We start from the raw sequence: 14,070 nt of genomic DNA on the forward strand, positions 1-14,070 counted from the left end.
ATACCTCTATCAATCTATCCTTTATCTCCACTCGATGACTCATCCCAACCCCATTCTACTACTATGAGCTCCAAAATAACCCTTCCTAGACTCTTCCCGCCTCCACACCTCCTGGCTCATCACAAACCTCGGTTTACTACTATGAGCTTCCAAAAAACCCTACTAAATTCTCCCTCATGTATCTCTTTGTTGACTCTTCCCAAACCTATTTTACTTCTAAAATCTTCCTAATCCCTTTCTACAGTCTTACCTCCTCCATCTCTCCTTTACTCATCCCAAAACTTACTTTACTACTATGATCTCCCAATTAACACTTTTGGATTCTTCCCTCTCCTAGCCCTTCATTATTCTATTCAATCCAACTAACAGGCACAAATGTCCTCCACTCATATTAACTCATACCTCCCAATACTAATACTATACTCATAATTCTCTATACAAATCCACCACTAATCCTTTGGGAGAGTGCCATCACCAAAAGGGCTTTGATGCCTCATCAGGGTATTAAGTGGTATACAAATACAATTACAATCTTTGATGCATGCTGTACTATGGAAAAATATTTTTGTATCCCATTCAAATTGAGAACTCCTCATTCTGATGACTGATCACTCATATATTTGTCCAGTCATCCATCCGTGCATTCACTTCTCCATTAATTATCAGTGCATTCAGAGACTCATTTCCATCCATTAATGTATTTACTCATCTACCCATGGTTTGAAATAATAACCCACTTGTACACATAACCACAAATACAAATTTGCTAATCAATAAAAAAAAAACACTTTGCCTTTCAAAACAGCCAGAAATCGACTTCACCAATGCTTGTTTTTATTGTTACCAAGGCCTCCATAGAGTTGTAAAGAAGTTTGCATTAAAAATGTAATATGTTGAATATAGAGGTTGCTTAAGATGCAGTCATGTGACTATCTGACTTGGTGGTGTAAAGCAATATGATGGGAGACACCTGCACAATGTGATGGTGTGGCCGATTCTCCAATAGCTCACAAATATTCATAGGCTTTTGACTGAATGGGGTCCTCCTAAGGAGTTGGGAAGCCCCTAAAGCGTAAGGGCTCCCTAGCACAGCCTGTTTAGAGTCAATCATCCTAGGGCACCGGTTCTTAACCTGTGACCCAGGGACCCTGGGAGCCCAAGACACCTGCTCTTGGGGTCCTTGACTGCTTAGAAAATTAAATATCATTAACAGAGAAATACAGTGTATGTAAATCAAGTAAAATTGAAAATGTAAAAACATTCTCTAAATATAAAGGAATTTGAAATTGGAAGCTAAAAAAATAAGTTGGGATCCTTGGATTGCTTCATGGGAGCAGGGTAAGTGCACTGAAGAGTATATAGTAAGGACGAAAGTTGGTCTCAGTTTAATTTAGGAAAGCTCCAATTGTCCCATTAAAATTTAAATGTTGATTTTTTTTGTTTGTTTCTAAACTAAACAACATATTTCATGGTTTGTCTATGTGTTTGATAAATGTTGTTTTCTGTAGTTTTCGGGGTCTTCGCATTCCCTTATTGACTCAGTGGTGGTCCTCGATTCCATTAATGATTCGGGGAGTTGGGGAGGGGGTGGCCAGATTTCAGTAATGATTAAGTGGGAATCCACATAAGTCAAAAGGTTAGGAACCACTGTCCTACAAAATCACCTGGTAAATTGCCCCAGATCGATCAACCCCAGTGGACGCAACAAAATTCTGGAAAGCCAGACTTTAGGCACTGCCAGTGTGATTCTGAATATTACAGGGTGTTCAGATGAAAAGGGGTGATTGTGCAGGTAAGGGAACTAAAGTAACCTATACCAATAGTCAGAAGGAAAATAGGAATACTGTGGCTCACCGTAGTCGTTCATCGAACTTCTGCTACATTTATTTACTGTAGTTGCTATCAAGCAGAAAACATCTCTTTAGAAAAAATTCTCAATCACTCTTCCATTTCTGCTCCATCCTTGAGTAAAACCCAAGTGTTTTGTCCGAGTCTTTATCCTTTTGAAAGGGAAAAAAAGACCAAACATTGACAGGGCCAGCCCTTCTATAAGGCGAGGTAGGGCAGCAGTCTCAGGACACCTTCTACTGTTGGCACCAAACAAAAATAGAATGTTCCATAAGTGGCTTTTTCATATGCATGACCAAGCTCTATAGATGCTATAGCGTTGTGGCTGGAGCACTGAGAAACCTCGTTAAAATTCCAAATAGGACTCTCACATGTTAATTTAGTACATGTCAGTACAATCACTAAAGCTGAACAAATGAATCTAGTATGCAACTACCCTACTGAAAGTTAAAACCAACTGGTACAGGAACTTAATTAAGCAATTTAAGAAAAGGTTTATATATTCATCTACTCACATTCTGAGACAATTTAAGGAGAAATATACATTTCTTCTTTCCAAACTAGTCACAAGTCAAACTTTATTTCATGAAATTAATGTTAGGTTTTAGGGCAAAGCAAAGGTTCCTTAAGGAATACATCTACATAAAATAACTCATCTATTTTTTTTCAATACTGTTCACAGACATTTCAGGGGTAGAAAGCATACGTTGGAGATGGTTGAGTGCCCCTGCTGCCCGGTTTGGGGATTCTGTGTGAGCGCGGCTTCGCTCCTCTCTTAGACTGGAGATGGGGGCCACTGAAACTGTGATGGTCTGGGACTGTGTACGGTGGCCCACCCCATGTCATGTAGACGTGTTTGGGTAGGTTTGCCGGCGCCCAACTGCATGAGTTGGACTCTCTTGCTGCTGCAGCTACTGTTGTTCTCTTTGTTTACTGATGTTCTTTGTTCTACTGACATCTCGTATGTTGAACATCAACTAACTGGCTAATAGCGCCCTCCCCGCATTGTGGGCAGATGGAGACACTGACTGGTTTTACACGAACGCCATCCAATGGGTCCCTAAGATTTTGTATACATTTTTGTCATGATGCATGGCATAAATAAAGAATTTCAAAAAAACAGTTTACAGAAATGAAAGTCTACACTATCAAATGTCCATGATGCGTAAATACAAGGACAAAGTGGTTCTAATCTAACAAATACAGAATGAAATAAATAATATCATACACAATATCCCATTTCCCCAACTAGGCTAAAATACGAACATCTAATCTTCCAAAGGCAAACTACATGAATGATTAGATTGGTCATCCTTCTGACTAATAAAAATCATGGTTAAGGTGTACACCGGCTTTGCCAATCCTTTTATATTTGAATCAGTTTTACACTTGTCCCATTATTGCTGTACAGAATTCAGTAAAAATGCAAAGTCTGTCTTTTAACCAGCAGCTGTTTCTGTTTTAGTTAAGCGTTTCTCATTTACTGCAGAGCCTGCTTAAATTGAAAGTGCTGAGAGAGGCAGTGTTTGATGTCAAAGTGTTCTTTTTGTGAAACGAGTTACACTTTTTTGTCCATCCACAGTGATGCTATTAGTGAGATGATACTTGATTTTACTGGTGTGGTCATTCTTTGTTACCGGAATTTCCCTGCACATTAACGCGGAGGTGCAACCCGTGCCTGAATAACCCAGCTGCTTAATATATGATATTTTTCTTTTGCCATAGGAAACAAGACAACCACACATGCACACCACAGTCTAGGTGATTCTGTAAGTTATGAAACCAGAGCCTGGCTCTGGGGTCTGCAGGAGCACACTGATGTACCTGAAGTTTTATTGCTACCTTCTGATGTCACAATATTCATCTATACGTGTCCGAATTTGCATGTTCTAACAAGTTAACAGTAAAGCGCGCTCTGATAGCCTATATGAACGTGGTCTTAATGCAGAATAGAGATCTAAAGTGATGTGGTACAGCCCTAAACCTTCCATTATAATCAATTAATTTGATTCAATGTGTTTTCTCATGATGAAAATTAAAAGCTTTTACTAAAACAATAATGAATTTAGAAAAGAAAATGTTTTAAATATCACGTTTATGTAAAAAAATGTAGCTCTACATTGTAGTTACTGAAATGTTTTTAAGTTATTTATTTTAAACCACAGTAACAAACACTGAACAAGCTTAATAATGATGAATTAAAAAATTTTGAATGCTATACGTGCCTTGCTGGATATAAATGAATGTGCCATGATAAATCCATTTGCTTCAGATCAGCTATATTGATTTGCTAGACCTATGACTTTGAAAGAAATGACACTCTGGCAAAAGAAAAAACAACTTTCTCACATTTCTTTCAGACTTCGTATCCACAGAATGATAGCTTGGAAATAGATGTTCTATTGTTTTATGCATAGAGAGCCTGGGAAAGTAACCTTGAACTCAGTACATCATGGACCTGTGAAAATGGACAATATACAATTTTCTTCAAATTGTACAGGAGATGGAGATAGACGCCTTTCCCAAGCTGGTAATGATAGTCTTTCCTGATGTTTCAAATGACTGTCATACGATGGACTATGATTGGATAGTTCAACCTTCTGAATCATGTAGTGTGACGGATGGACAAATAATTGTGCACTTTGGACTTTAATATACTGGTCCCCTGCTGTACTTTCATTTCATTCCATTCCTGATTCCCTTGGAGGTAAAGACCTCTTTCTCTTTTCCCTGCACCTTCCCCAATGCTGAGAGGAGAAAACTCAGATTTTCTTTTGACCCAGGAGAAGACTCTTGACTGAGCTTTTGAAATGCTGACATCTTGTAAAAGATGGGTGCCTTGGGCATTGCACTGTGGAAGGTTGATGCCAGATTCCCAAAAGCAATCAGCCTGATGTCCTTCTTCCCCTTTTGCAGAGCTCCTTCTTAATAAAGTGAGGCTCGAGTTATCCATGAAGATCCTTCTATCACGTCGCCTTGTTGTTCCAGCTCATGCCTTCTCCTCAGGGCAAGCACCACCAAGGCTGCAGTTTTCCCTCTGCCCTGCAGGCTCAAATTCAAGTTGCAGGTAAGGAAGTGCTGACAAGGGGCAGGCTAGCCAGCAGAAGGTGCATGAAGATCCTGGCACTCCTCAATAGCCTGGGCAGGAGATAGACAGCAAATGCAGGTTTCTACTCCTCTTCCTTTATTTTTACAGGTACAGGTTCAAGCATCTGTAACAGGATGCTTTGAAGGTTCTCTGTGCGTAGCGGCAGGCCAGGGGGCCAAGATCACTGCCTTTATAGGTACAGCTTTCACATGCTAATGGCCGTTCAAATGGTGAAGATGAGCGGGAATATTCTTCTGTCCCTTTATACCCTCAGTCCTGACCCACATGCCCACTTACTCCAAAATCTGTGGGGGGAGGGAGGGATGGAGGATAAATCCCCTGCACACCCTTCTCGTCCTTTGCCCATGTTTGTCTCTGAATGAACAGAGATACAGCAGTGCACCTCCAATGCATAACCTGCCTCCCTGCTCACACTGCAGGAACTGCTGGGGGCAACCATGGATCTGAACCCTTCTGCAATTGTCTATGTCTCTTAACTGTCTGGGTATTCTCAAGCGCCCCAGTACCAATACCACCTCACATGTCTAAGGCCAGCCAAAAATCAACCACAAGGTCTACATTATCTTGCACTTTTGTGGCAAAAGAACCCCACTTTCACTACCCAGACATGTACACAGGAGTCTAAAAGCTCCATCACAGGTGGAGACTATGCTGCATTATAGATTTTCAGGCCGTTCAAAAGAGAGACAATCAGGAGCTCTCAGGATTCACAGCTACCTTAGGTTCTAGTCACAGCCACCCTCGCTCATGCTGCAGCACAGTCCATTTTTCAATTTTTTGAGGTTAAATTACTCAAACAACTGAATAACATTACACTAAGTCGTGCAAAGTGGTCTAAAATTGCTAAGCAATACAAGTGCTAAGAGCGATGTGATCCTGTCCTTCTTTGTTTGCTCCAAGAGTGCAATAATTATACTTAGTTTGAATAGGAATTTATTTTTTGGGAGGGACCTTAACACTTCCCTTCCTAGTAACCAATCAGTATGAAAATATAAAGGCTCCCTCTGGTACAAATGTACTTTTTGGGAAGGTTTGGGCAAATTCATCAAACACAGCAACAAAAAAAAAGAGAAAATGCATAACAGATTTATGGCACCTTGTCAATGCCCCATTTAATTAATCTTGTTTTATAATTATTTTTTGATGAAGATATTTCAGCACAGTGTGCTTCAACTTCTTTCTTACTGTCTACGCTAGTCCCTTGCTTTCCCTTCTGACTTTCTCCTTTCTTAGAGTGCTCCTGTTTCTGAAGATGCCCCTTATTATTTAAGCTGGCCAAAACAGTTGTTCCTCTGTTACTTAGTCCCAGTATGGTAGCTTCTCCTTCCAGCACCTGGTTACACTGCAATCGTTGCTTTTACAACTGCCTTATACCAATTTCTGCTTGTGCAACTCTTTTTGCACTTCTCCAATAACAGGTAATTAGCTATCTTGGGTCTGAATGTGCTGCTGACCTGTTTTGTTGTGTTTGCTAAATAGTTTTCTGCAGAATGGGATGCCATTTAATTCATGAAATATATGCTAAATACCTTTTCTAAAATAGTGTAATAAACTTTACCCAGTACCATGTTTAACACAATGAAAGGCAGAAGGTGTATGTAGGTCATGAGACACAGCTTATAAAACCAGCTTCTCCAACATTCACCAACAACAGTTCTGGTGACGCTTTTTCTCTGCATTTCTGCCTTTGAGTAGACAAGAGATCTCTCCTCTGCAGTTACTGAGAAGTTCAAGATGGGAGATTTCAGACTTAATTAATGTTCTTTATACAACTGCTCTTGGGTGGCCTGTTTTCAGGTGCCCTCTGTTCAAGCAGACAGCAAGGTTCAGGTTTTCTCACAGTTTCATATTTAGTGCCTTCCCATGTCTTATTTCACTTATTTTTTTGCGAAATGTCATGATTACAGTTCATTCTTCCATCACATTTCAAAATGACACAAAGGGGAAGGCTGTAGACACCACTCCAAATGAGTTTGCCTTTAGAGCAGAAGCATTTTCTAGGTACTTCTTACTCCACTGAAAAAAATCAATACCTCAAATTATTTTTTCTTTCTGATTATGAACTCACCTACTTTTCAAGCTTTTCTAATGATACAGGTTTGTAAAATTAGGATTACTTTATTATGACTCAGTAATCATATTTTAAAATTAGCTTAGTTAAAATTAAAGCAAAGTAAAACCGCACCTCTTTTTCCCCCAAACACACACTATCCAGAAAACACATCTATAGCTGATAGTGCTTCATAGAAGCCTCAACAGGGAGCCCCTAAAACAGAAAGTCTGTGGACTTTAAGGCTTCCAGGGCAGGCCGTTGGCATTCAAAATATATAAGTAATATTAATTGCTTCATATTTACCAGAACAAGAAAGTTGGCTCTACCTTAACTGATGAAACACTTTCTGGTTTTATGATATGGGCAGGTGGCGTAGGGGGAAGTTTTACAGGCACCACTAGAGAATTCTAATAAAACCAATAAAATTACTACCAACATTCCGAATCCACAATGGCTTGTGGGATACATGTAACCTTTACAGGTAACCAGAACTCCATGGGTTGGGGATCTTGAAGATCAGCCTCTTGTTCTCCCAGTGAATTCGGCAGCAATTGTCAATACAGCTACCCAAGTCTATTGAGAGATAGAGCAGGAAAAGGTGTGCGTGCGTGGGTGCTTGTGAGTGTGTGTGTGTGTGCGTGTTTTTTTATTTTTGGGGGGGGGGTGCATGTGCTGCTGTGGTATCTTTACTTACCTGGGTTTAACTTAACTGGCACTGAAGATCAAAGATCGCTGATGCCAAGAGAGGACTATGAACACGAATATCTAACTACCCTGTGATATCACACACAATTTAAGAGAACCACATTTAGAAAAAACTACACTCCACACTTACCATGCGGAGCGATTGTCTGTAAGGATTTAGCAGGGGATCTTACATTCCATATCGTCAAAGTGCCATCTGAATGGCTGCAAATGAACTGTTTTCCTTCGTGGTGCCAAGCGACTGAATGGATTGCCTATACAGAAGTAAAACATTTGTTAACATGCCATTCCGTCTTTTACATTGTTAATATAAACATAATAATTAACATAGTTCACCTAAAAACAGGATACAAAAAAAATATTTACAAGAAAAGCCAACATTCATGCAATGTCCTGTCCAAATGTATGGGCAAAAAACTAGTTTGAATCTTGGTCATCCCTGATTTGATTGAGTGCTTTTAAACTATAGATACAAATATGTTGTTCATCAGCAACCAAAGGGTAAAACATCACTGGAGCAAGAAGAGTAAGGCGAGGTATGCATTCTGAAATGTATTTGTTTCCTTTCCAGCTTAAATGATTACTCCAGTGTATTTTATAGTGAGTTACCCTACTTAGATGATTTTTCCAAATTATTTTTCTCTCTTTTTTGTTTTTGTCCTCATGTGTTAGTCTGTCCCCACACATGCAAGTCCATATTCGTATTAGGGATAAGGATGGCTCAGCCCTGAAAACGGATTGCTATTAATTTAATTTGATGATTTACTAATGTCGCCATCTTCTGCTTTGAAATCTGATTTTGATGTCCATTTTATAGTTCTGTTAATTTGCGTTATCCTCTTGGAGTGTTTAATAGCATTGATGTTTAGTAGGCTTAATCTCTTTAGACGTTTTGGTCAACCGATGGTTTTCATGCATGTTTATTATTTAGTTTTGCACACCATTTACAATACACATTGACTTTGTGGTTGCAATAAAGCTTAGAAACTTTAATCAGTTTGGAGTTTGATTCTGTGGTCAAATTGGTCATGGTGTTTAAATTTATATTTCTTATGTTAGTGATCTGTGACAAATGAATTGAATTACCACACTCCTCACTGAGTCCAAAGATCTAGTCGACCTCTAGTGTCTTTTGGACAAGTTGTGGTGTCTCACCAGAGTGCGTACGGTTTCTGAACCCGAGGCAGGAAGAAGACCTTTGCATGGGCTCCAGCATAAGCATCAACACCAAACGGTTAAAAGCTAATAATTCTACCTATTAACTCATTGTTGAATGAGAACGATAAGAAAGTTTAATAGAATTAATAACAAACAAAAAAAAAAATCACACCTGCTGGGTTCAGAAAACAGCAAAACGTGGAACAAATAGCAGATTCAACGACTCGTCCATTACCCAATCTAAAATTTAAAGTATGTGGACACTGAAGAAGCAATTCTACATGAAACTGAGCTGAAAATCCTACTTCATTTCAAGACATAATTATCAATGCATCGTTTCAAAATGTTAGAATTCTCGATTTCATGAGACGTGTTGGAAAAAACACTTATCTGAACCGGTAAGCGTACTGACGTATCACAAAGACCAATCAACCAATTGAGCATGATTTTGTATGTCCCTTCGAGACATTATTCAGCCTGGGTTTCAGTGATTCACTATATCAGCACTTCTCAGTTTGAAATCGGAGCATTGCTTGAGTTCATCAGTATTTATGAGTTATCAATTGCCCCCTATGGTATGACCCTCTTCACATGTAGTTGCTCTGGGGTTAAGCAGGGAAATTTAATAAAGCAAAAACATGGTTTGCTCATTCTTGGCTCTACAGTAACAGCAATGTCATGCCAACACATCAAAACCTTTCAAATACCACCAGGCCAAGAGCGCATCTATTAAGTTTATTTAAAGATTGCTATTGATTTTTCTTGGTAGAAAGGGCCCATAGAGTACCCGGTAGACCCCCCCGGTCGGGGGCTCCTCCTCGACCCATAGTGGCCCGCTTCCTTAATTTTAGAGACTGTGATTTGATTCTACAACTCTCCCGCTCCAAAGGCCCATGGCGTCATGAAAATGTTGAGATTTCAGCTTATCTGGACTTTACTTCTGGAGTGCAGAAACAACGTAACTCTTTCATTAAAGTAAAACAGCATTTGAGAGGACTGAATTACAAATATGCAATTTTATTTCCAGAAAAACTGCAGGTGGTTGATGGAAAGGTAACATGAGTATTCACATCACCAGAAGATGCGTGGACCTGGTTACATGCCAAAGGCCTCAGGCACTCCCCACAGGAGCCTCAAGAAGAGGTGACCTGGCTGACTCCCCGAGCCAATGGACGCAAACGTAGATCTAGAACGGCGAGTCCATCCCATGCCCAGGCAGCCAGGGAACGAGAGGAATCACTAAAGGAAGCCTTGCAGTTATCCAACAACCCCTTCTTTGCAATGGCAGATAAACCATCAACTGATTCTGATACAGATGCAGGAACTCCGTCGCCCTCCCAGAATTCGATTGGAGAGGAGGGCCCGGCACCAACCCCACGCTTGGCGGATGACCATTGACACTATTTAAGACTTTATTTTCCTTCTGCGCCAGCTGACCTTGTGTGGGCAGGAGACTCCCGCAGAACCACTGACTTTCTCCCTCGTAGTTGTGGCTTCTCCAGGGTCCTGACTTTCCCTTGATCTGTCCCCTGGGGCCCAAAGCGCAGACACTCACCTCATATAGACCTTCCTTTCCACCCCCCCCTCAATCCCCTCCTGGAAGAGAGGCAGACGAAAGGCCTAATGCCATGGCCGAATGGATGCATGTATATTACAGTTTTTGAAGTATTGTTCGATTGTTTGAGGGGTTTTGGCATGATACTCGTGGTTCAGGCCAGAGATCGGGGAGTTGTTCATCTCATTCCTATTGTTTTTAATGTGCCTGGTAGGTAGGGAGAGTGCGGACTGAGTGGAGGGGCTGGGGTGGTTGGTGGTGGTGAGGGGGTGGGGGCAACTATGGGGATGAATATTATATTTGGATTCTATGGCTGCAGAATACGCTGTTTTAACCTGGAACATTCGGGGTATGGGTAATCCTATAAAACGATACATGATTTATACTTACTTCAGGCGACGACTGATAAATTTTGCCTGTCTCCAGGAGACGCATTTGACACATGGGAAATTGCTTAAGCTCAGCCATCGCTGGAGGGGCCAAATCTATGGTACTGGATACTCAGCTTAAGTCAGGGGTACACTAGTCTGGGTGGCACCAGAGGTGCCCTTAGTTAAAACTAGAGTGCATGTAGACCGAGAGGGGAGGTGCGTACTCCTAGAAGGCCAACTGACTGGTCAACCTATTATGCTAGCATCAATATAAGGCCCTAACGCTGCCCAAGGGACTTTCCTAAATGAGATGACCCCAACTTTATTACATGATTCTGGGGCTCCTGGTCTTTGTGGGGAGACTTCAATTGCATACAGAATACCATGTTGGAACACTCGCTCCCTCCTCTCACGAATACTCCTGGCCTCCAAGCCACCTAACACTTTTAACAGTGGTCTCACTCCAAGTGTCTACATGATGTTTGGCGTTACATCAGCCAGGGACCAGGGAATACTTAAACTACACACCAGCATACCAAATACACACAAGGCTTGATTATATTTTCGGTGGCTCACTTTTTTGGCCTCATATATGTGGTTCTGAATATCTAAGCAGAACACTGTCCGATCATAATCCCCTTAAAGTTACTTTCCAGTGGGGCAAATCTAAACGACCAATCCCCTTGTGGAAGTTACGGGCGCAGCGCTACAGGAAGTAGCGTATTGAGTTACTATAGGCACCTCCCTCTCAGAGTATTTTAAGCAAAACTCAGGCTCTGTAGGCAACCTCGGAGTGGAATGGAAGGGGATGAAGGTGGTTTTGCGTGGCCATTGTATGGCCACATCTTGGTGGGTGAAATCTACCCTTACGCATAGTATATTGAACCTTGAACATGATATACGTAGGCTGGAAAAGAAGGCTATAGGTGACCTCTTGCACACCCACTGTTGACGACTCAGCGCCGTCAACACCGGGAGGAACTGCAGCGTTAGGGTCATGTAGACTATAAAGCTCACCTGGCTCAACATAAGGACGCGGGATAAGCCATGTCGCACATTGTCATGGCTGCAGCGCTCGGAAGCACCCAGGACGGTTGTAGGGACAATTCGCAACAACAAGGGTGAGGTGGTAAACACCCAGGAAGCAATTAATGAAACCTTCACACAGTATTATGAAACATTTACTCTGCATCGCCTGCCCCATCTGCTTCCCATATTCGCTCATTTCTGCAAGCTCTGCCCAGACTACCCTGAGGCAGCAGCAGAGGCAGGACTTACAGCAAGCGTTACAGTTAGATTAAATAAAATTAACGATTCAACAGATGGCCAGAGTAAAAACCCCAGACTAGATGGGTTTCCTGTTGAATTTTACGCTACCTACAGGGACACACTTGCGCCCCAGCTACTGGAAATGTATGGGGCGTCTTGTTAGCGGGGGGGAACCCCCACTGTCGCTCTGCAAAGCCCTTATAATAGTATTACCCAAACCGGGCAAATACCTGCTTGAACTGGGTTCATATAGACCCTTATCAATGTTAAACATTGATTATAAGATCCTAAGCAAGACCCTGGCAAACAGACTACTTCTGGTGATTTCTACCTTAATTCACCCCAAACAGTGCGGATTTGTGCCTTGCAGGGCCACGTATCACAACACCAGACGGCTATGCCACACAATAGATGCAGTTTCCAGGGATGCAGACCACCCAGTGGCTGTATCCTTGGACTTTGAAAAGGCATTCAACACGCTCAGTTGGGCCTACTTGATGCAGGTCCTGGAACGATTTGGACTTGGCCCTCGTTTTATATGGTGGGTACAGCTGCTATATACCGCCCCTTGAGCGAGAGTCCGCACTGGCAGTCAAGTGTCTCGCTCTTTTCCCATCCAGAGGGGGATGCGACAGGGCTGTTCTCTTTCGCCTGTGCTTTTCGCACTGGCTATGGAGCCGTTGGCAGCGCAATTGCGGGTGAGGGAACTAGATTGGGGAATCTGGGTGGGTGGACAGTGGCATGTCACGTCCCTCTATGCGGATGATGTCTATTTACGTGAGGTTGCCAGAGCTCTCCCGGATCAATTCGCTACCTTAGACCATTTTGGAGCTATAACGGGCTTGAAAGTTAATTGGGGTATATCCTGTGTATTTCCCCTACGCAAGGCTATGACATTACAGAACTATCATCGCGCGGGGAGCGGCTTGTTTGGGCCACCAGGACCTTCTGTTACTTGGGGATCAATGTTTATCACTCTGAGATGGACTTAGTGGAGGGCAACTATGGCAAGACCCTGACCTCCGCTCAACAATCTTTGTCCTTCTGGACGCGCCTGTCCCTCTCCCCTTTGAGTAGAACAGCCATTGCCAAAATGTTGGTTCTCCCCTGATTGCTCTACTTGTTTATGGCATTACCGGTTCCTCTTGGGAAGGCGTATTTTAATGCTATGCACAATCTGCTAACGGCACTTATATGTGGGTCGGGACGCAAGCGGGTATCCATGGGGGCACTCCAGCTCCCTTTGGCCGAAGGTGGCATGGCAGTGGCAGACATAGAACAATATTATGCAGTGGCTCAACTCCAGTGGCTGACGCTCTGGTTGACAGGTGACCTAACAATAGAAGGGGATATGGTGTGAGCCACTGTAGGGGAGGGAGAGGTACTGAGATGGCTCCTCACATCGGGCACATGCTGTGCGGATTTGGGTCTGCTACTGCGGACGGCAAAGTTGGCTTTGACTCGATATGTCCATCCGTGGTGCTGGTTGCTCCTCTACTCACTTTGACTCCCGATATGGGATATGCCTCAGTTGCAAGACTTTACTCAAATAACACAACTTTAATACATGGAGGGAAGGTGGACTTGCATATTTGGCCAACCTTTATGAAGAGGGACAGCTGGGTTCCTTTTCAAATCTGAGCGAAGTATTTGGTCTGGATGCAGGGCAGTTTCTTGCTCGTGCGGTGCAAACAGTGATGGGGAAAGTCTGGCAGTTGGGATTCACAGAGCCCACAATACATCAAGGGCTACATTATATACTGACACATACACTAACACAGGACTTGGAGAGGAGGGCGATCTCTACTCTCTACACAGCATTAAGGGGGACACAGAGTGTGCCACATTCCCGTAGCAAGGCTTGGTGGGATGCCTGTTTGGGCATTGATTTGACAGAACAGCAATGGAGAATGACATTGGAACCTGTTGATATGTTTCACAGAACGCTAGATTGAAATACTCACAATTCAATTATGTTCATCAAACTTATCTGACACCACAT

At 42.3% G+C, this 14,070-nt stretch overlaps 1 protein-coding gene across 2 annotated transcripts in view; it reads right to left on the minus strand.

Moving 5' to 3' along the window:
• STXBP5 (syntaxin binding protein 5) overlaps positions 1-14,070 on the minus strand; it is a 933,640-nt gene that overhangs the window by 567,277 nt on the left and 352,293 nt on the right. For both annotated transcript variants that reach the window (XM_069235194.1, XM_069235193.1), the window contains exon 8: positions 7,846-7,969. In XM_069235194.1, the coding sequence (XP_069091295.1) occupies positions 7,846-7,969 (124 nt within the window). The remainder of the gene's footprint in view (positions 1-7,845; positions 7,970-14,070) is intronic.

This window comes from Pleurodeles waltl, chromosome 5 (genome assembly GCF_031143425.1).
Source record: "Pleurodeles waltl isolate 20211129_DDA chromosome 5, aPleWal1.hap1.20221129, whole genome shotgun sequence".
NCBI lineage: Eukaryota > Metazoa > Chordata > Amphibia > Caudata > Salamandridae > Pleurodeles > Pleurodeles waltl.